This window comes from Anopheles nili, chromosome 2 (assembly GCF_943737925.1).
Source record: "Anopheles nili chromosome 2, idAnoNiliSN_F5_01, whole genome shotgun sequence".
Lineage (NCBI taxonomy): Eukaryota > Metazoa > Arthropoda > Insecta > Diptera > Culicidae > Anopheles > Anopheles nili.
Window position 1 is genome coordinate 66620964 of NC_071291.1, and position 23218 is coordinate 66644181.

Consider the following 23218-nt stretch of genomic DNA (forward strand, 5'->3'; position numbering starts at 1 on the left):
TGGCACTTGGAACTTTCGATCGTTATCGACCGCTAAAAAGGATGCGCTTTTCCATGCAAGAAAGAGAGTGAGAGTTAAAGACAAAACGAGAAAGCGATATAGGGAGCGAGTGCGAGTAGAACCGTCACATACATGCTTGTCCGCTCGGCGATAACAGCAATACGGTAGAAAAAGGAGGACAAAAAAAAACAACCGAATCATGTGAGGGCAACAGCCTCGCGCTCATGAAGGAGCGACCTTGCGCGTGGGTGGGTGGGATGGGATGGGTGTGTACGGGTGGTCCTTGGAGGATTGGGAGTTCAAATGGAATGCGGGAAATGCAGCAGCGGTCAACCACAGGGGCAGGCAAAAACTATCCGGATCGCACCAACCCCCAATACATCTGGTTTTAATGGACGATGGAAGCAGGAGGATTCGTCGAACGAACAGCAGATTTGAGAGAGCACGCGCGCGAGATGAGCTTGCGCTCTCACAACCTGCCTGCTGGGTTGACTCCCCACAGACACACGTGTGTGGGGGTGAATGCGAAACGACCGAGAACGCGAATCGACGAACCCCGGAGAACATACCGACCCCGGTTTAGGCCGATCCGGCGTGCCCGCGTGGTTGTGTTCTGTCGGTTTCCCTCGGTGACGGTTGGTGCTTATCCGTCGTGAGTTCACTTCGCCAGTGTGTGAGCTGTTATCATCACCATTTCATCACCAGCAGCTTAAAGGGTGGCGCGGGTGATACGCTGGCTGCTACGGCAAGCGGCAAATTCCCATCAAAACTGCACTGAAAACGAGACACAAATTCCACAAAGAACGGCGTGACGGTGACGTCATCGCAAGGGGATCTGTCAGTGGCACGTGTGCAGTCGGCGGTGTGTTTTGCTGTCAAAGTGAATATCAAAGGTGGCTGGTTTAGCGCGTAGTGTGTGTGCGTGTGTGGCGAGCCTTTTACACAATTTGCCGAACCCAGCAACCAGAACGCGCAGTACGTTGTTTTCCCAGTGCTTTCAAGGATAATAAAAGACACCCTTTTCCCCACCGCATCCCGACACACCACCACCCACCGCGACCACCCACGTGGGGTTAGCGGGGAAGTGAAAATTGGAATGACGTCACTGACCGGTGGTGGCGTTATTTTCGATTTGTTTACCTAGCCGAGGGTGTGTGTTGTGTGTTCCGGTGCAATAGAATTTAATTTTCGCTCTTCTTTTCCCTTTTCCCCCCCGAATTCAGCCCTAAAGCCCCCATGTGAACAGTGTTCGTCCCTAGTTGCGTGTGCGTGTGAATGTGTGTCGACGTGTCGTTATTGTGGAAAAAATAAGTTTATTTAAAAATAAGTTATCAAAGAAGGCCGCTACGCGAGTGGCGTGTGCGTACGTACGTGTGAGTTTTTGTTGTTGTTTTAATCCGAGCGGCAGCGAGAAGAATAACATCATCCCCATCGTGAAAACGTCGTGGAGCGAGATTTATAATAAAAAAAATCGACACTCCTGTTTTCCTCCTTGTTACGAAGGAATGCGTTTTGTGCGTATGTGCTGTGTACACACGCGAGCAACAAAGAAGAAATAGTGCGTGTAAACGTGTGTGGGTCTGTGTGGTTTCGGTTGGGCGAGCATATCGGTGGTGCTTTTTTTCTTCCTTCCTTCCTTCCCCTATCGTTGCTGCCCACGTTCGTGTCGCCACGGTGATTCTATTACTCCTCCACCCCCAGCCGGCCATTCTCTATCACTCTATCTCCAGCATCGGCGGCAGTGAATCGAGTGTTGGCCCCTTCGGCAACCGCGTGAAAGCTAATAGAGAGCAAAAAAAATACACACCACAATACCGCTGCGGTGTGCGAGTGTGTTTTTTTAAATTATTCAACATAATTCGTAGTTTGTTTTGGTCGAGGAAGCAGGACCATTATCCAGAAACGCTAGCCGAGGCGCGCGCAATTCAGGACATCGAGAGTTTACGAAACGATCAGCAGCAGTAGCCGCCCTATTGGACGAGAAACCAGGCGATCCTTCAGCCACAAAATGGAAGCCGTCGCAAAGCACGACTTTAACGCCACAGCGGATGATGAGCTGAGCTTCAGAAAGAGCCAAGTTTTAAAGGTGAGTTTTTGCTGCTGCAAATGCATTTGAAAATTCTAAAAGAACGACCATGCATCAATTGCAATCGGGCTGCATGTGTAATGGGATTTTATTATACGTCAAATTGTACATCCCGAAGTACGCAGCCACGTGGAATCTAAACCGTACGTACGCAGCCAACTAAGTCGCTCGAAATCGTGCGCGCTTCCGATCGTTGTGTTTTTTGGCTACATTTTCAACAATCGTCACAATGCCCTAAACATCGTACGATCCGGCGGAATTTTCCCGTAGCTTTTCTCACCCTGAAACCGGACACCCGCGGAATCGCGGAGAAATCGGCATTCAAAAACCGACCGCCGCGGCGTGACTCATCGATTCGCTATGCCTCTGTTTCTGTTGGACCGTTTGTGCCTGCTCGCCACGGCACGGGGGATTGCAAATTGTGTGTTATTGTTGCGCGATGACGTTTGAATCGCGTCAATGGGGGTGTGTGTTTTTTTGTCCGTGTGTGCACGTACCTTGATCCGTGCTAGCAATTGCCAGGCCTCGGAGCCGAGGGTGCCAATTGTGCGCGATGTCTATTTGATGCCGAGCGAGAAGCGCGAAAACAAACTAATTTTCTGCCTCCCATTCTATTGGCGCCCCTCGGTTAGGGCCAACCGGTAGATTGATGCGTTATATCCCGTGCCCTAGGGTGTGCTTTGTATTGGTGTAGGTGGTGGGATTGTTTATGCGCTTTAGATAACTCACGGATGAGGATTTTTATTTAATTTTTTTCATTGTTTTTAATTGAAAAGAAAGTTTCGCTTCTGTTACATGGGTATTTTATGGCATAGAATTGTTAATTGAAATGTTGTACAATATTTTAATTGGGGGGGGGGGGGGGGAGAAATCGAATTCGTCACCCATTCTTTTCTCCAACCACAATTGTCATTCGCGTCTCCAATTACGCGCTCCGCAAAATGTGGAAACGAAATGAAAATTTACATTTCCCCTTTCCTCACCCATCCGTTCACCGGCATGACCGGCTGACATGTCCGAAGTGACATAACGAAATCTGTGCCAAACCCCCGAGTTGCATATATTGTACACCCTTGCTTCCGTTGCACAATACAGCAAACATCCCCATATATGCGTGCTTCAGCGCGCAAACTGGGTGAGCAAGGGGAGGCAGAAGGGGAAGTTTACAAATGTGAAATTGCAACACGTCGAATGCATGTCGTCGAATGCGATTTTTTTCCTTTTTTTCGCACACGTCGGCACGAATTAAGAGGGGCGGAAAAATAACAGGCCAAGGTTCACGGAAAACGAAAAGGGGGGAGGAAAAGTTTTGCCCCCTCCCATCCCACCATCTGCGTTATCACCGGCGTGTACCGGGGTGGAATGGGTATCACGACCGAATCCGGCGGTGTGTGTGTCCTATCGGTATGTAATAAAGTTTTACGAGACGAACTCACCGGCACCGGTGGGAGCAATAAAGCAGCTCACCGGTTAATGCTAGTACAGCAAAACACGAACACGACTGCGAAAGCAGAAAAAGAAACTTGAGACGACATTATGTTTGCTTCTTCTCGTGCGGGAAACTCGATCGGAAAGGATCTGTTTTCCGGTGGGGTGTTAGGAAAATGTTATACGAGAAAAGGCACGCAACCGAGCTGTAAGAGGATGCTCTATTTTAAGTGTTTAGTTTTTATGTTCTAATAATGATAAAGAATGCTATTTCTATTCTGTGGAACGTATGAAACCATTGCAATAAAGAGTATTCTTAAATGTAACAAAAAAAGTCCTTCTCTTGCACGCATTTACTGCAAGTGTCCCACTCCAGAAGTATGTCAAGCTTGTTTTTATTTGCTCTCAAAACGCTCTCATTATCCACTGGCCAAACCGAGCCTTGCTGAAGCGTGCGTTTGCTAAAAGGCGAATTAGATAAGATGCATACCCACCCTTTTGGTGAAGATTTTGCTCCTTTACCATGTTCGTAGCTCATTCTCAGAGCGTGGTTTGTTTGTTCGTTCTTTCTTCCTTCGCCCTAGCTGGCAAGGTTGATGATTCATGCCCCACGCGAAAGCTGACTCACGGTTGGGTGGAATAAGAAATAAAAGATCAACAAAATAAAGCGTTGTTTGGAACGACGCGTCCGGGCAAACCCAAACTTCGTCACGTTTTGCCACAATCCCAATGAGATAAAAATTTATAAATCCTCATATGCTTATGCGTCAATTAATGACGAATTATTGTAAATGATTAAATAATCTATTCGCTAACCATAAAAATATTCTGTGTTTTTGTGTTTCAAAATAATATTTGTTCGAATTGAAATCCTGAGTTCTACTACGTGTTTTTTGTTCAACTCTGACTTAAGGCTTTTTTTCACTTACGATAGCAGAATAGATGCCCCCAACCCGTCGCTAAAGTTTCTCTTATCTCACGCAGGGCAGAAGTTTCCGAGTTGCGAGAAGACGTTGATTAATCACACTTTGACTCAATTTCGAGATGTTAATCTACGGTAAACCACCCTCCCGGTCCGACGGTTGATCGGTGGAATAAATTTAAACATGGGACCTCGGATGCCTCTGATTTTATACGACTATTTTTTGTAGCTTTTTAGGGCTATCCAAATGTTGTTCTTCGCTCGGTGCTTGACATTTCGATTGACTTTCCAAATATCGTTCTCTATGATGAGTAATAGCCCATTAAAATGAAACATGATACAACACAGAGTCGTGGGTGTTGCTTGTCCCGTATCGGAAAGGGACTGAATTTTTATCGCCAGAATGAACGAACACCCGATGGCGAGAGTTGTCTGGTTTGTCTGGGACACCTCGGATGTCTTGCTCGTTTCAATCGGCATACAACGGCCCCAGCCAAGGTCTTAGACGCGAGATTGCGTCTGGAGCGGCGGAGATGCGTTTTATATGCGTTCTTCTAGCAGCCCGGCTAACTGACAACTTCATCATCTTCCGGCATGGTGCTGATTTTGATTGATTACACTTGATGGCCCCCGTGTCTGGAGGCGACCGTTTTGCTCCAATTTTGTCCGGTGTTTGTCAGGAGGAAAGCAAAAGGGTACAATATTTCCTTTAAATTTTCAACTCATCCGTTGTAGAGTGTCTCCAGTGACACGCTGTTTTTGACACGTTATTTTTTGTCACTCATTTATGCACGTTCGTTATGTGCTGGAAAAATCATTCTACCTGTTCCGGAAACAGGGCGCTTGTCGCCTCTGGGTAGAGCTGGGTTCTCGGTCAAGTGCTGGCTCTTAAATTCGCGCTGAAATCAGCTTTCCATCCTGTTGACTCAACATCAACGGTCAGCGTAAATTGACGGAGGCACACAAGAAGGAGCGAAAAGAAACAAATAAAAAATAAAGCCCAATGAGAAGGTTGCTGATTTATCCTTCTTTTTTGTCGCCTTTCCCCAATCATTCCACGGAACTGTCCTGCGGGAAAACTTTACATCACAGTCAGGAGAAAATGTTGACCCAGTTTTTTTTTCCACAAAGATCGTTGTACCCTCTTCTCGCAATTGTGTTGTTGCCGCAGGGTAAGTGACTCTGGGTTTTTTTCGCTGGTAATTTTTAACCCAGCAAAATCTAAAAGCGAATTGCAGCAAAAAATGGCATCTGTAACAAGTGGCAGAAGTTTGAAACGGCAATAATGAAGGGTGCATTTAATATCTCCCTCCCCTTTATGTTATATACTAAATATTCCTCATTGCATTGACGTTTAAGATCGTTGCACATTTAACAAGAAATATTCAAATCTTCATATCAAAAGAAATTTCTCCAGAATAGGAGTAATTTAGTGTGAAATCGTTCCAATTAAAAGGATGCAAAAATAAACTTCTCAAAAGCTTAGCAGTTCATTAACGAGCTCCTTTCGGTGTGCTTCGGTATTGTTTGATTTTCCACTTAAATTGAAATTCTTTTCTGAAACTATCGATTTTCCTCATGAACTTTCACTAACTACCTACGGTCATGCGAGCCTGGATCGTTGATAAGAGCCACCGATAGTCGATGGTAGCATGAACGCATCATCGCCACCGGTTGAGATGAGATTAGCCACACTTCAGAACCACCGCCGTTCGCTGTTGGTAACGATCGAGAAAACCACCTGAAGCGCCGGTATATAATCCATCCACACCCTGCTGCCCGGTCACCGGGTCGGGTATCCTCGTTAGACCTAACCCAAAATGGTAGGTGAGCTTCTCCCAGGTTATAGTTCCGCCCCATTAGCCAAGGGGAAAAGGCGCTCGAGGTCGCCACGAAGCGTGAAATGGAAAAACTTATTCCATATCACACGCGAAGGCTTTTCCCCCGAGCCAGCTTGCGCTGGTTTATCATTCCGTGTTTTCTCTTTACGAAATATCACCTACAAACGTGTAAACCGATTCAGCGCTTGTTTGAGCCGAATTTGACAGAGCTTGTTATTGCTCATTCGAGGGAGCATTGGGCATGTTTTGATGTACAATTAAGCGTGTAGTATATGGAGCGTTTTTTTTTACAATTTCCGCGAATTTTCCGGGTAACATCATCTGATACACTCCTCGAAGGATCAATGCAACCCCAAATCCATCCTAATCAAGGATCACAGTCACAAAAACCGGCTCGAACAGCGGCAAAAGTTTAAAGGCGTATTTTATTAGCGCTTGATTAATGTGGGAGCAATTTGTTCCAGCCGGTCCCTCGTTTTGCTGCGTTCGATGAGGGCCCGAAAAATACCTTTTCTTTAAGAAGAGAATCCCTTCTGTGTCTTCCTCGAAGCAACCCGTATTTTTATTCTTCTCTTTCCCCAACCCCAAAGTATGCCCAAATTTTGCGTGATCCTTCCGCCGGTTGGCTGACGTGGCGAATCGGATTTTGGGGATACGCCAACTAGGGTCGTCTATAATTGACAGAAAAGGGCTGTTACGCTGGGTAACGTAACCAAATTTTCCAGCCCATACCTTTTCCATGGTAGCAAACAAAAAAGGACATCGGTCTGTTGGAGATGTATATATTTATATAAATATCGTGTGATTTGTCCTCACCGCTCCATGATTCCGTCGTTTCTTCACAAAGGCAACACAAACCCTTCGAAGTATGATGCTAATTTTGCTCCAAAGCTCTTCATTTTCACGTGTTGAGCCTCGAGCCCCGTGAATGTTGCTTCCGTTCGGTGGTGGTTCACTTTACTGCGCTACCAGGGCTTAGTTGTTCTCTGTGTCAACATTTTGCAAATTACACCGGCTGCAAATTTACATTTCCTGACTTTGTCACGGCTCCTGCCCCACCCGAGGAAGCGCAGACATTGGGAAGCTTTTTGGGGTGGTCGGAACCGGAAGCAGCACGTCGTGTGGCGCGAAGGGAGAAGCATAATTTTCGCCCCCCTTCCAGTCTTTGCAGGGTGATGCCCGGGGGCTTACCTTGTTGAGACAGCCATTTAAAACACCCAGCGTTGAATAATTCCCCCCTGCCTAGAGGCGTGTGATAGGAGGGGGTGATTTTTTTTGTTCAGGCGCGGAAAATGGCGACGTCCCCATGATAATGGACGGACGCGATACTGCTGCACATCGCTGACGGATGGCCAATTAACGATATGCGTCAATAAGATGCTGGTCTAAAATTAGCTATGTAAACGCAACCGTCGCCATCGTCGCGCTTCGACCTGTTCTGTTAAAATGCCTGGTGTCAGGTGTTGGTTTTTCGCTCCATTTTGTTTTGCACCATTTTGATGTCATTTTTTTCTTCTTTCGTTTGTTTAACTTGCTTCTACCGACAGCTACTGTGTGGGTTATGATCTCACTAGTGAACGTTTGTCGTGTTCAATGGCTATTCTAAAATATTTGTGTTTTTTTATATATTTAATATCGTTTGTTGAACGAAGGTATTTGTATCAATTAGGGGCTTTTTACCAAATTCTTATATAAATTCATTATTATTGTTATCTGTTAGGTCGTAAAACATAAAATTTTGTTTCAATTTGATGCGTTTGTCTTATTTATTACATACTTTTTTGTTGTGTTTCTTACTACATATTTATGTCTTCTTTTTTGCTCTTATATACGTATGTTGTGTATCATACTGTAGTTAAATCCATACAGGACATTTTAAAGATACAAACAACTGACATGAATCGCCTTCTTTACAATTGAATTTACACTTTCAAAGCAACGTTTTGAACGTAACCTTTTTGCCGATGATTGATAAAAATTCGCCACACGTGGTATCCAAAACTCAAACTTGCCTTTAGAACTCAACAGGCACGTACGCGCGAACTTGGGCACAGCTTTTCTCGCGCGATTTCCCCAAAGTCTATCGAAGCCGCTTCGTAGCCTTACTTTGGACACGTACGCGCACGTGCAGCACTAGTTTCTGGTGTTGCATGTGACGAGTGTGTAGGCCCATTCCCACGCATTTTATACACGTCGAGAAACGATTTTCACACCTTCCAGTAGATGCCGCTAGTGGCTGTGCGTGTGTCATCACCATTGCCTAAAATGTAATACCGGCGCTGGTTGGATTGAATTCCCGAATCTCATTTCCCTCGAGCCGCTGCAGGCGCTTGGCATGGGGTGGCTGGAAAATACCCGTCCAATCAGTCAGACCCGCCACAGGGTGAATGGAGATTTACATCCCCAACCACTCACACACCACCCCCACTGTTCACGCAAAGGGTGCGGTATCTTTTTTGATCGATTTTCCAAACAAACAGCCCTCGCTTTTGTGTGATCAGCCACCTCGTTTTCGTCCTCGATGTATCCGGTGTTTCTTCGTCCTGTCGATCATTAGCCTGTTGGTGTTGGCCGCAGGAGAGAAAAAAAAGCGGTTATTTGGAGGAAACGAGTGCCAACACCACCTTCATCATTGTCAATCGGAACCAAGACACCTTAGGTTCGATCACTTTCGGGCGCCTTACGGTGAGCATTATATGTGAGTGTGTTTCGCCGAAAGGAAAACTCGCCCGTAATGTGCCAGAGATGACGGGCTAATGAATTTAACGAGACCAGATCGGAGGGAGGAGTTTCCCCAAAGGGGGAAAAATGGAAGCGCGAAAATCGATGTGTGGAATCGGTTCAGCATTGAGCGCGCACCAACCGACGTCGCCTTTCGGAAAATTGTGATTAATGGAGCAATAAAACCCCCACCAGATGGGAAGGAAAACGGAAAGATTAATGATTTTTTAATAAGATTTACATCATTTTGCTCTCGTCTTTTTTTCGAGGTGGTGCTATTTGCTTGGGGTACCCTTTTCGGTGAAAGCCTGCAAGTTAATGGTTCGAACAAGATTATCATACACTTTTTCCTACTTGCGCGACATTACTGCTGTGTGTAATGAGTAAGGGGTGTATTAAGGGTTGCAAATAACGTTAATTCAACCGGCAGCCTTTTTGCGGTGCGAATTTTCGGCAAAATTTTTTGACATTCCGCGCAAGCATTACATTATGCAGAGTAGACCTTTTGCGAATTTTATGTGCTCCTTTGCATCCTTCAGTTGCTCATTTGGGTGTGTTATTTTCTGTCAATGGTTAAGGGTTGAAACTCAGCCGCTTTCCGGCGCCTTTTGGTATTCAATCGTGTTTTGAACGAATTTTGCAATGCCTCGATTGCTGGCAAATATTATCACTTGTGGTGAGCAATTAATGATCCAACCACAACCGCGGACTGCCAAATGCAAGCTGAGTCTTTTAGCAAACAGATAAGATTTGGAAGAACTTCACGTTTATCACCGCCAGCTGTCGACATCATTCGCTTTCTTGTTCTCTCGGAGAAACTCCACCGTATTGCTAGCGTAAATTATGATCGTTTCCGGTGCATATTTTTGACCCCCGAAAGTCATGCCTCATTTCCTGGAAGGGGAAAACCATAAAATCACCACCAAACCCGTGACTCACAAGAGCTCTCTTTCGTCGTCATCCGGTTGCGAAATGTTGCTCTATTCCGTCGTTTTTGATTGGTGATTAAAATGAGCTTTAATTAAGACGCCCCACGCCGCGTGTATGTGTGCCCTCGTTCGCAAACAGACAATGCGCGGTGCTGCACCAATAAATGGCAATTGGCCGGCCCATCTAGTGTGTAAATGATTGTGTCCTTCTGCGTGGAAAACAAAGAGAAAATCAAAATCGCACTAGTTGTTGCTTTGCGATCAATCACCTGCCTCGATGGAGGCTTTGTTCGCTCAGTAAAAGCATAAATGTAAGTCGGAATGTCAGAAATAATTGTTTATTAGAGCAGTGAAGCAAGAAAAATCGCAAAAAAAGATCACTTCGATATTCGTTTCAGATCCACTTTCTGTTTATTGCTTTTCTATACCGAGTCCGTGAATATAAATCAACAACACCCCGACTATATCTCGACTGAAAGCTGCCCCAAAGTACATTGAACCAGCAAATATTGGCTTCGTTTTTTCAACAACAAAAATGCATATGAATATATTTTTCGATGTCATCCATGTAGACAACTTCACTGTTACTGCATACACATATGGGTTTTTTTTGCACCCTCAAAAATCACAATTGTGTGGACAAAAAATCACCACCCTGTCGTAACTCATCGACATTATTTTCTTCTATGATTTATTCCGCGATCCACCGCTTTCGGACGAAGGAATAGTAAATAATGCACCCTTGTATCTTTGCCACCTTCTTCCACCTATTCCGGCATTCCCATCGAAAAACCCGTATGCTCCATCGGAATGGGGGACAAAATTGCATTTCTGTGTGAGCCATGGGAAGCAGCTCTCGGCAGCAGTCTCGCTTCCCCGTGGCTGTTGGGAAATTGCAATTCATCAATCAGCTTCGGGGAAGCCATCATCGGGCACGCGAAAAATGCACCACCCCTCCCAAGGCCACCATCCCCCGCCACACACACACAGAGACACACAATGTGTGTTTGTTCGGATCGAGCCGCGAGAATAAATCGATGTCGTTCGCGCGCTGGCCAACCACTTCCGGTCGCTAGTGAGGGTGAAACGAGTGAGGAAAGCCTTCAAACCAAACCCCGTTTGCATAGATAGGACAACGAGGGGGTTGATGCAAGCGTGTATGCATCGTCTATCTGTCGCTTCGAGTACGATTCGAATATGCTTCTATCGAAGGGATGTTTTTTTTGTGCTCATAATAAAAAGGAACACGCCGTTGTACTACTATGCTGCGCCAGCGAAACACAATGCTGATTGAATGGTAGCTTGTTGCACGATCCCCAGTCGGGGCGGGAAAAAAAAGAAAAAAAAATGTACGAACATATGAGTAATGCTGTGTGTTCCAATGGTCACGGCGTTGATTTACTTTGCTGACCGCGCTTGTGGCGATTTTTTTCCCCCCCGTGTATATTTCTGTTTTTTTTTTCATCACGTTAGTTTATTGCATCGTGAGGGTGGAGTTTTTTCGCATTTAAATTAAAACACTTTCTCGCCCTTTGCTCTATTGCCGTGGTGCAAAAAGTCCCCTCCATTCGGTTGGTTTCGGTTGGGCGGACAATTCCAAAAATAAATGCATAATCGTCGTGTACGGTTGCCCTTTCAAAAGAGCCTAACGACGAGATATGATGACGGTTGATGGTCTTGAGACCACTATGCTCTTGATGGGTGCAGGACGAATCTAAGACTAAAGTGAGCTGCGTGCTAATTGTGCGCATCGGCATCCGCATGGACTGATGAGATGAATAAAACAAAACAAAAATCCTACCGTGAACATTCCGATGCGTTCCGCTCGTGCGTTTCATTGCATTCCGCTGAGCGAATTTTAAATATGAATTTGGATCCCTCCAATGATGGATACGGAAAAAGGAAGCTATTTAATTTTATTCGTTATGCAAAAATATAGTTTGTATTACACTCGTAGATGATTTAAATTCTTTACGTTTTTGAGAGGCTTTTATGACTATTGTCGACATTTTTCCAATAACAGTAAAGGATTCAAATGCTGGAGTAACTTCAAAGGGTGAGATTTTTCAAGAAAACTAACAGGTTCCGCCACTTACCGGTCTCACCGAATGCGTTATATGATATAACGCTCTTCTCATGGGTTTGTGATCAAAATTCCCACCGCCTGACATTGGCACCGGTCGGTCTAAGGCGCTATAAGGAAAAGCCTTCTTTCCCCGGAACAAGTCGCTTATAGTTCCACATAATGCCGGAAATTTGTTCGTCAACGTGCGGGCGACAAAAGGAAACCCCGGTAAATGTATTCACTCTCGTACGCGCTGAATGGAAATTCAAATTTCACCCCCCAAAAACCGAAGGACGACGGAAACATACACTCACCGCTAGCCTCTCTCGCCGACGCTTAAAGCTTTTCGCCAACAGCGGCGTGTCCTTTGGCCCTTCGAATCCTGCAATCAATTTCGTCAACAACCCGGGACGATTTTCGTCCAGCATCCGGTTCCCTGTAGCCTGGTTGATCAAACGACGAAGGCACACACACACACCCACAGGGGCACCAGGTTGTGGTAGCGTTTTGGGGCCAAACGCGCGCCTCTGGACCGATTTAAATTCCGGATGCGAAATCACATGCGCACACGACGAACGGTCGCCGCACGATGTCGATGTCTTGACGGAGAAGGATGCGTTTCGGAACCAATTTGCCGCGCCCGGGTGGCGTTTTCCGCTGGGAGTAGTTGAATTTTCTTCCTTGAAGTCTAAGCAATGGGGGTTGAGGGTATTTTTTTCTTTTTCCTCTGGTCCTTGTGTGACATTCGACCGGCTTAAGTGGTCGTGGATTGTGCTGCGAAAATGTTGACTCAACTTGGGTACTCATCACATGCTGCAACAAACGAGTTTTAAACTTTCAAGAGCAATCTTCTTTTTCGAATCAAATTATACACTAGTCTAGCATACAAATGCCCTTTTTAGTTTATTTTATTTAACGTGTTCATAAGACATAACAATATAACATTGTTTTGACGAACGATTCAAGTGAAATTTAAGTATATCGTTTCATTACAACGAATTGAAAAATGTTTTTCACTTAAACAGCAGCATACATTTATAAGATAAAGTGTGATATTTTCAAAAGGACCAGTTTTATGCTTAAATGAGCAGAAATGCATTAGACTAGATAAATGAAAATGATTAAAATTGTATCACTAAATCATTGCATTATATAATCGTCATTATGAACGTTTTTTATCTTTACTCAGCGCGTTTAAAAGGGAAAAAATAGATAGCCCTACATGCTGTTAGTAAATGATAGCGACAGTAATCTCTTCATGAGTGAGTCAGGTTTGCCAGGAAAATGCTTCCCCCGTTTCCGATGGTTGAGACACACAAAACGTGCCATTGCCCTCATAAGAACAAACTCACCACAGTAGCGGCAGAAGTGGAAGGACACGAGTGGATCAATGTTTTATGTAAAATGGTGCGCCTCCACCTTTCGCTTCGTTCATTGCGCCGGCTTTTGGAAAGTATGCGTCCCTTGCGCTCACACAGGACGATCGACAACGTCGTTGCCAGTTTTCCACATCCTACCTGTATGCATCATCTTCACACTTTCTTGCCTTCCGCAAACCGAACGCTGGGGCGGTCCGGCTAGCCGAACTATTATTAGACTTTTACCAAAGAACTTCTTCTTTCGGCTACCCCGGGCTGGGGTTCGCGCTGTACTTATGCTGCAGAGGAGTTCATTAGCATAAACCGCTTTCCCTTTTATTCTCTGGCCCAGCTCCCAAACCAACTACGTGGGTCCGTATCGACGGAAGTCTGAGCAGTTTAACTCCGGTTGGGGACGTCCGAGTATGTCCGCCGGCGCTTTCGGACGTCCAACTGGGGTCCTTCAGCTCGGTGGCTAAGGAAAGACAAATTATTAATAGTGCTCTTTTAGTGTGTATTTCTTCCACCACGCGTGTCGCGTTCCACTGGCACGATCGTGCTGGAACGCAGGCTTTTGTTTCCGGCTCCAAACCGTTGTCGCTAGCCATTTTCTTTTGAGCGAAAATGGTTCTTCGAGTGGCAAACTCTTAACGTTGATTGAAAAGAGCAGAACGTGTCCCATGCCCCCCGACAAGCTTGCAGCTCTAGGGTGCTATTGAAGCAAACTTAAGGGGTCGATATTTCCTGGTTTAACAAGGAGACTTTTTCTTTGCCTTTTTGCAGCGTGTGAACTGCACAACCAATATAAGTTGCATGTTATGATCTTCGAAGCCGACTGGTTCGTGTATTTCTCGCTGGCGGGGTCAAAAACGATTAAAAAACGGTTTGAAAACTTCATTAACACTTTGGAAAAGATGTTCACTAGCCATGGTTTGTGCTTTGAAGTGGGTGCTTCGAGGATGACGGTGATGTTGCCTTGGAGAGCTAGAAGCTGTCATGAACTTTGAAAGACGGTAAAACCTCCGTTGACAGTTCTCCGTCTGCTGGGGCTTATACGCTAGAGATCTGTGGTAAATTCTTGGGAAATTCATTGAAAAGTACTAGTCTGGTGAGAGGAAAATCCTACAAAAGCATCATAAAGTTTGCGAGAGGTGTGGTCACATTTTTCTGTAAATTTACTTAGGGATTCATTTTTAAAATAACAAGTATATAACATTATATAACATATTCAACATACGACAGACCATTATGGTTTGGTTAAAATCTACTATGTTTTAATTATTTTGGCCAAATATTTCCAATATATACAAGCCACAGTTATGAACCAAATCATTAAAAGCGAAAATTTGCTACCTGGTTTACTAAATCTTTTTCACATAGTTGTCTGTTGATCATAAAATAATGATATAGAACTCCTTGAAACTCGGTTTGCTTCATACAGCGAAAAAATATAGAGCACGGGCATACAGCAAGGACACTTGCAAGGGAAAGGATTACTCGTGCGACCTTCACGATTCGCTAGCACCGGTTCCATCCGCGACAAAACGATAAATCCGAAGCAAAAAAATCTCCGCAAATAAAAAAAAACTCAATCTGTGAACAGGGGAAAAATTATCCCTGTAAGAAGATTAGAGAAGCGCGGCAAAACGGTAGCTGTAGCTGGCTGAAGAAGAACGCCGCCGTGGTGCAGAAAGCCTTCACTTCCTTCTACTGTGCGAGTTTTTCCGTAGCTGGTGGAAAATAGAAACTCAAAGCGGCAGCGTGAAGTAACCACGTGTGCTTGTGTGTGCTCCGATCGTGTAAGGGTTTTATCGCTTTTATGCGGCGCGTCGGAAGGAAAAACAAACTACAGAAATATGAGAAACGTCCGCGCAAGCCTGCGATCTGTATTGCTTTTCCTGCGAGCGCTTTCATCTTGTTTATGTCTTTTCAGCGGATAAGAAAACCCGCTTCTTCGATGATCTACGCTACTGGCGATGCAAATACATTCTCGAGACGCTCGAATGTGTTGCGTGGAGGGCCCTTTTTTTTAGTGCTCCCTGTGGTGGCATTCGTTGGGGGGCTTCTTGTATATCGTGCTAAAGAAAATTCACCACACCCCGTATGATCGATTTAGGGATGAAAGTGAAAACTTCGACTGGCGCATTTTCTTATGTGGCAATGTTTGGTATGTTTATGTTTTATGTGGCAATGTTTTTCCTAGTGCACGTGTCTGTCGATTTGCGTTGTTGAATACTGCTGTTGCGATTTGCCGTTGAAGGAAAACGGGAAAATTTTGTCTCAATGCTCTCCCGCCCACACGGGGAGTATCGTCCTCGCATGCCAAACTGGGGAAATAATTATTTTTCCACCGCTCTTTGCACACCTTTCCGGGGGTGCTTTTCTTCTCCACATCCTTTGTATGCGCGAAGAATGTAATCCGGTGTGGTTCATTCGAGTTTGCTCTTACCAGAGTATTACCAGCTTTTTTGTACGCTCCCATTCACAATACATGAGATAATGCCACGAGCAGGCTTCGTCGAGGTAGTAGAATGCGAGGATCGTGAAGTTGGTGAAAAAATAAATAAATAAACTGTAACTATTCCACATCCCGTACGGCGGGTCCTTTTCGTCGTTTTGTGTCTCATTTTGATAAGACGAAGTTACAATAAAGTTTTTTACTTCCGAATGCGCAGCCAGACGAAGGTATTGCCCTTTCGCTGGCCGATGGAATAAGAAAGGTCATTGGTTTTGAATGTTCTTGGACGTGGTTCAATAACCACCTGGCTTAAAAATGCATGCGCAAAGTGATGTTTAATTTCAAATTTTCTAAATCATCCTTTTGAAAGCAGTTTTTCTTTTTGATTTTAGATCAAACTTTTGGGGTTCTTTCTAAAAACAATAAAATAATATCTAAATACAATGTATGTTTCGTGTGCCTTACCTAAATAAAAAAACCCACTAATCATACTTGGCAAATATTATTTGAACGTGTTAAAAGTTCCAGCCGGAAATGGCTCGTAATATCGCTAATGAAGTCGTTCGGAATTAATTCCTCAATTTGTCCAACAGCACAACAACGAAATGCGAACCTCGCGACAAGATGGAACATAGCAGGGAAACATTAACTTACCGTACTTCCCAGGACACACCACGACCACTCACCGTTTGTGCGATGGAAAATTGATAATAACAAAATTACGACCTTGCGGCGCAGGTTAAAATGAACGATTTTTAAGATTCTTTTTTTACCGTGGCACGCTTCGTGCGAGGTTCGAGCCCATAATTGAGACGATGTCATCATTTATATGACTTAATGCGTAAAATCCAGCAACAACTGCCCCGCAGGGGGAAAGAATGGAATAAAAATGTTTTAATTACTTGCCGAAGTCGAGTTGAGGTTGGCTTGGATTAAAAGGTATACCTTTGGGCTCCCTCGGGATCTCAGGAAAGAGATACTTGTGGCCGCGGTAGGAAAATGAGGAATGCCCGCTAGTTACGCCGTGCGAAAATTCCAGCCGAGTTTCCGCATCTTCTCATCTTTTTTTTGCAAAAATACTCCAAAAGAGAACAGGGGATACAATTAACGGTACACCGGTGTAGATGCTGCAATGATAATTATTATGGTCATATATGTGTACACGTGCGCATGTGTTATGCTTGTCGGCTTTTGCTTTTGTACTTTATTTATCTCTTAATAATTTTATCATTTTCATATCTCTCGTTTTCAACTCGTTTATCTTCGTGTTGTTAGTATTTAGTGCATAACATTTTCATATTGCTATTGTCTTTTTTATATTCTTCTTTGAAAATTCTTCTATTATTCGCTCGATCTAATAAAATAGTATTTTTTCTTCCTCTGGCGAAAAAATGTTTCTCTTTTTGCATTCCAATCGCTACGCCCATGGGTTTAAAAATTCGTTACAGACAAAAACGTCCGCTCGTGCAAAATGCGATCGCCAATCAAATATTTATCTAACCGGCAGCCTTTCCTTTCGCTTTTCTCGCTCGCTCGTTTTCCCGAGGCGCACGGTCGACTGCCGAAAGCATGCACCATTTCCATTTAATAACGCACTTTTTCGCCTGTTCAATCGATCATGAATTTGCCCCCCCCCCCCCATGGGTGTCTCCCTCACGCGCTGAGAGGGGGTTTTCCCTCCGTGATGGCAAAAAAAAACCAACGCGGGTAAAAGTTTCCCTTCAGCGGCCGCGTGTACACGATTATCGGGGTCCGGTCGGGAAAAGACACAAATCGTTTGCATGTTTTTCCGAACGTGTTTGTTTTTCTCATATATGGCCAGCCAGCCCGCTTTAGGCCAAGGCTCTCCGTTGGGCTCTATCGGTGCAAAACAAGATGAGCCTGTACACGCTGCTGCTGCTGCTGCTGGGTTGGTGTGGTTTAGTCCCCCCAGCTCAAACACATCAAGTTACAAGTTGCCTCAAGCTGCCATGGTTGGAGTTTCAAATTCCCTTTGATGCTTGCACACCCCATAACAAGCGGGGTGTTTTTTTTCAGTTATTCCCTTTAATGTGGCATTGAACGGCTGAAGGAGAGGAAAAAAGGACCTCGCCGAAAGGGCGCGTTTGTTGTAAAAATAAAACCACGAAAATTGCCAACGCCTCCCGGGGGGAGCTTTTCCCGTTTTGAGTGAAGCTTTTAAATGAAATTGGGTCAGATTACACTGGGGTCGATTCCGAGAGGCGTTGAACCTTTCGTAAAGCAAACAAAAAAAGAACCTTCGTTCAGTCACCTTCAAAATGCAATGCAGCGAGAAGAAGGGGAATTGGTTTTCGCAACAAAAAAATCCCACTTCTCGATTGCACTACTGCAATTAGCATAATAGTGGCCTCGAACAAGGCGATCCTGTGGGACGCAAAATTATGCTAGCGCTCTGGTTTGGTGCCACCGGTGGCGTGTCTGTGTGTGCGGGTTTAGTGTTACCTTTCTGACTTTTTATTCCGCTAGTAGTGCATGAAACTCATCCGTAACAAGGGGAGAGTGGTAACACATAGAACGGGAGAGTGCAGCACTTAATTGGATTTGTAGACCGCCCCGGAGGGAATGTACGGTTTTTTTGCACGGTTAAAATGTGTTAAAATGCACCCACCATATGCAAATGTGGCTCCCGTGCGCTCCTTCTCCGCAGTGGTGTGCGAGATTTACAGAGTCACCGGTGCGGGTGTGGGGATGGATACATGTGTGGTTATCGAGTCGAAAAGCTGTTTCGGTGAGAGAGATTTAGGGAAACGTTTATGACCATGCCGGTGCATATCCGCCCGTTTTAATTAACCTTCGGCGCGTGGTAACTTTTCCACGCGAAAAATATGTCCGCATTGGATTAGTTATTCCACTTTGCTTTCCCCAAAGGACTGATTTGGTGTATTTACATGCAAGTCCGTGCGTTGATATTAATCATATTTAATGTTGATCGATAACCGCTATGTGTGTACTTCAATTGTATCGTATTCATTGCTAATAGTGCTTATTATTAAATAGTTTTTCTTTTTTATTATTGATAGTGATACAAAAAATCGATCCTTAACGGTACCAGTCATATTTCTAACGTTCTAAATCGTTTAAATGTATGGATACTAACATAAGTTAAGCAGTGGTTAACTGTATTGAACATCATGAAATTGTTAATTTACCAGCAATCGATTTTATAAATTATTAACCAATCGTGACTTCTCGCAAGTATGACGAACAAATGCCAAAAGCGCTGCTTTTGCGTTAGAACCCTCCCAAGAGGACGAGCGCCCTGAACGTGGCAAACGAAATTATGTGCCTTTACGCCGTAATTGAATAAACTCAAAGGAAGGAAATTAACTTCTTAATGCGCCCCGTACGAAAAGCGTCTCCGTGGGTGGAGCGAAGAGTAGCAAGAGGGAGGGTTCATTACCCCAACGATTGGCTTTTTCCCACTACCGAAGCTTTTGTTGGAACAAAAACTAACTTCCCTTAACTTGAAGCGCCATCGCGCGGCTCGATTCAATGGGAAGTGACGCAAGCCGCGTAACACGTTGATCGCTGTAAGGCAAAGTGCAGTTACCAGCTAATTATCACAACTTCTCGTATCTCTATCTCTCTGATATCGTGCGCAAATCTTTGACACTTTTTACTAACGATTTTCTCCCGGTTCTCATCATGCTTTTTTTTTGTTTCTTTTTCATGCGGGAAATTGTTGCGCTCGTTCGTTCAATAAACTCAATTCGGGGAAACACCAACCATTCTTCTGAACAGATTTTAAACATGGAAGACGACATGAACTGGTACCGGGCGGAGCTGGACGGCAAGGAAGGACTGATACCTAGCAATTACATAGAAATGAAAAATCACGAGTAAGTCAACGCAGCAACCCGGATGTTGCCCCCCAGGATCGAGCTGTTGGGTGATGGCTAAATGGTGGTCTCTCTGTTTCGTATCTCTTTCAGCTGGTACTACGGGCGCATCACACGAGCGGACGCGGAGAAGCTGCTGTCGAACAAACACGAGGGCGCGTTTCTGATACGGATCAGCGAGTCGAGCCCCGGTGACTTCAGCCTATCGGTCAAGTGCTCCGACGGCGTGCAGCACTTCAAGGTGCTGCGCGACGCACAGGGCAAGTTCTTCCTCTGGGTGGTGAAGTTCAACTCGCTGAACGAGCTGGTCGACTACCACCGTACCGCTAGTGTGTCCCGGTCGCAGGACGTTAAACTGCGCGATATGGTGCCAGAAGAGGTAATGGAAGAAGAAAACACCCATCACCGGAGATACTTTTCCAACAATGATAAAGGACAAAGCACATAGTCTCGATTTACCAGTAGAGCGCATAGATTTATGGCAATAGTTTTAGCAACTAGATCACGGCTTAGGAATGAACGTTGTTACGGATCATCGCGAAAAGGAAAAGGACGTGCGTCATCAGCAATCTTAAATCGACAGAAGTCATTGTCCTGAACACGTCCTGCTACTTTTTATGCTACATTCATGTTGCGAGCCTTTCGAGGTGTCGGAGTAGTATCCTGCCACATTCTAGATAGCACACCGATTGCTCAGAACCCGAGCGAGTGGAATTGTGCTCGACACATTCTAGCCCAGGCTCTTGCTCTGGGAGTGAGAAATGTTAATGGCGTAAATTTAATTTTATCTCCACTTCCCTCACGCTAGCCAATCAGGCGTTCGCTCGTTTTCTTTATTGGATGTCCTGCTTTTTTTCCTGCTTCGTCGCCCTACCAACCATTTACCAGCGCCTTGTTTGTTCCATTACGGCTGGGTCGCGAACGGAAAAACGAGCAGCAGAAGTGTAATAAAAATGTCCCTCTAGCACCGACCAATGGTGACCTTCGATATGGGCACTTTGGATTGAATTACGCCACGTACACCGGGTACGCTCGCTCGCTGACGTTATGGACGTCCTGTGGCAGGACCCCCTAGGGTGCAGAAAGTAAACGAAATAAGAATGCTAGCGTGAGCATCTTAGGGACAGGAATAGAAACGTTGGTCGTGTAATTAATCTGAGTCAGTTAACGTCACATCAGCCAATAAAACGAACTGCGTTTCGTGTGTAGTGCAGGACGCGGTCAAGTTACCTCGTACGTTCGCAAGCGGATCCTAACCGATTTTCTTCGCATTTCCAGATGTTGGTGCAGGCTCTGTACGACTTCGTAGCGCAAGAATCCGGCGAGCTGGACTTCCGACGAGGGGACGTCATCACGGTGACGGACCGTTCCGACGAGCACTGGTGGAACGGCGAGATTGGCAACCGGAAAGGACTGTTTCCAGCAATATACGTAGCACCGTACCATTCATAAAACATAAGTATTTTACTCGCCTCGTACACACACACACATACACACACTCACATTCGCACCATACATGCGGTGTAACCACCACCCCCGCCCCTACCCCCACATTACATGCCAACAAACGAAGCGAACTAAACTGCAAACAAACAAACAAAACCGTTCGCGCAGGCCCACTTCCAAAAAAAAGGCACCCAATCACGCACGCCCCGGCGCATTCCCGTTCACTTTTATAATGCGTTTTTATACACGTTTATAAAACCCCCTGAAAAAAGCAACAATAGTCAAGGGTATCGTATCAACAACAAATAGACACAACTTCCGATGGTTGGGGAGTTTTAGGTTGGAAGAGTAGAAAAAACGAATGTTTTAACGGTTGCGCTTTGGAAGACGAAAAGAGGTGTAATATTTGACCCATCCAGTATCTGTATCTGTCTGCTTCGCCCAATACCAGCATTATGTTATTCGGAGCCCAAGGAAGTACCCGTCGTTAGCGGAACCCTCTAAATCTATATTATATATTTTTTAAATGTGTAGCGAAAATTGTGAAGAAAAATGAGCAGAAACGGGCTAGTAAGGTAAAGAAAAGTGTGTGCAAAGGTACCGCAATCGAACATGCAATAGAAAAAACGTGCCACAGGAAGGCTGAAGTCAGGTAGTTCAAGCGCGAAACGCATGGTGTGAGATATCCCGTGATGGTTGAGGTCAGCGAAGGATGCTGAAGAGTCTTTGCCTTCACGCTGGAAGGTGCTCCAATAGTCAGACGAGGGTATATATCATAATACATGTGTATATCTCATAATATCACCTAAATCAAAACCAGGAGATCACGAGGGATCTCAATCGAATCGGAACAACTGTCGAGTCTTCGAAACGAGCAGAAAGTGTTACTGAGAAAGGGTTACTGATGCCGCTCTCGCTCGAACGTATGTGAGATGTTCTGCTCCTTCGGAAGGATAATGTTAATATTTTATTACTGTAATGTTTGCTTTGTAATTGTAAACAAAAGAACAATCAAGTGTGTACGTGAACGGTTTGTTTAGGGTGGTTGTTATGTTGCAAGGCGTTATTCCGTGTACTAATCTTATGATTTATGGACCTTTTTTTTATGAAAAATAACTTTTATATCGTTTATTCTGCGCCGAAAAGATCGTTCAATTCGTACTAAATTCGTGAAAAGGTTTTGTGGCCATCAACGATCACTTTTTACGTTTTACACTTCCTTGGCCGCATATAATACAACAAATTTTCTTTCTTGATGGGGTTAATTTATTTTTATTAATTTAAATTAACTAACTCAATCACCATCAACGGGATGGTTGTGTCGAAAACAAGAGAGAGAGATGTCGGCAACCTCACATAGCCGATGGAAAAACAATACGCATAAGCGTCCGGCTGGGAAAACTGCTGCTAATGGTGGCGAATAGAAATCAAAAAGGCAAAATTCTAAGCAATCGCATCAAAAGAATCAACTCAATATATCTATCAATGCGGGGTAAAGAACCCATAAACCACAAGCCGTATTGACACATGCGCTACTCAACTCGAATGGTTTGATCCAGTCAAGATCCATAGGGTTCTTTGCTATGAAGCTTTTTTTAAGTCTCTCTTTCTCGCCAACCAACGTAAAACAACAGGAAAGAAGGGAATGAAACCGTGTTTTGAATGTGCTGGAAGTGGTCTTTGCGGTGCGCAGGAACGGAAGAATAATGAATCCTCAAGTAAAAAAGTAAAAAAAAAAACAAATCATTTGTATAAAGATAAGTAAGCAAAACAGCGCATTTCTTCAAGCAAAGTGACATAATAAAGTGGAAAGACGAATGTGAAAATGGGAAAACACAGTAACAGAAAAGCCGAGAAAACGTAAGAACATTGTTTGAGTAGCGAGGAGAGCGAGTGACCGTGTGTGCATGTGCGGTATCCATCGCCGGGAAGTGCGATAAACACATACTATCTATAAACTAATTAGCGAGGCCACATACAACCAACAAACGCTTGAAAGTTGACGAGCAGGGGAAAATCGGGCGAAGGACAGACTAGCGAAGAAAGTATAGTAGAGAACATGGGAAAAGAAACATGATTAAGAGCAAACAAGAAACAAACTAAT

The 23218-nt window shown here is 44.6% G+C and overlaps 1 protein-coding gene across 1 annotated transcript; it reads left to right on the forward strand.

The window, feature by feature from the left end:
* The first annotated feature begins 1826 nt into the window (after positions 1-1826).
* Positions 1827-22906, forward strand: LOC128720663 (growth factor receptor-bound protein 2). The gene is made up of 4 exons (XM_053814348.1): positions 1827-2086; positions 19571-19668; positions 19762-20047; positions 20947-22906. The coding sequence occupies exons 1-4, from the start codon at positions 2009-2011 to the stop codon at positions 21118-21120; spliced, it is 636 nt and encodes a 211-aa protein (XP_053670323.1). The 5' UTR covers positions 1827-2008; the 3' UTR covers positions 21121-22906.
* Positions 22907-23218: the final 312 nt, after the last annotated feature.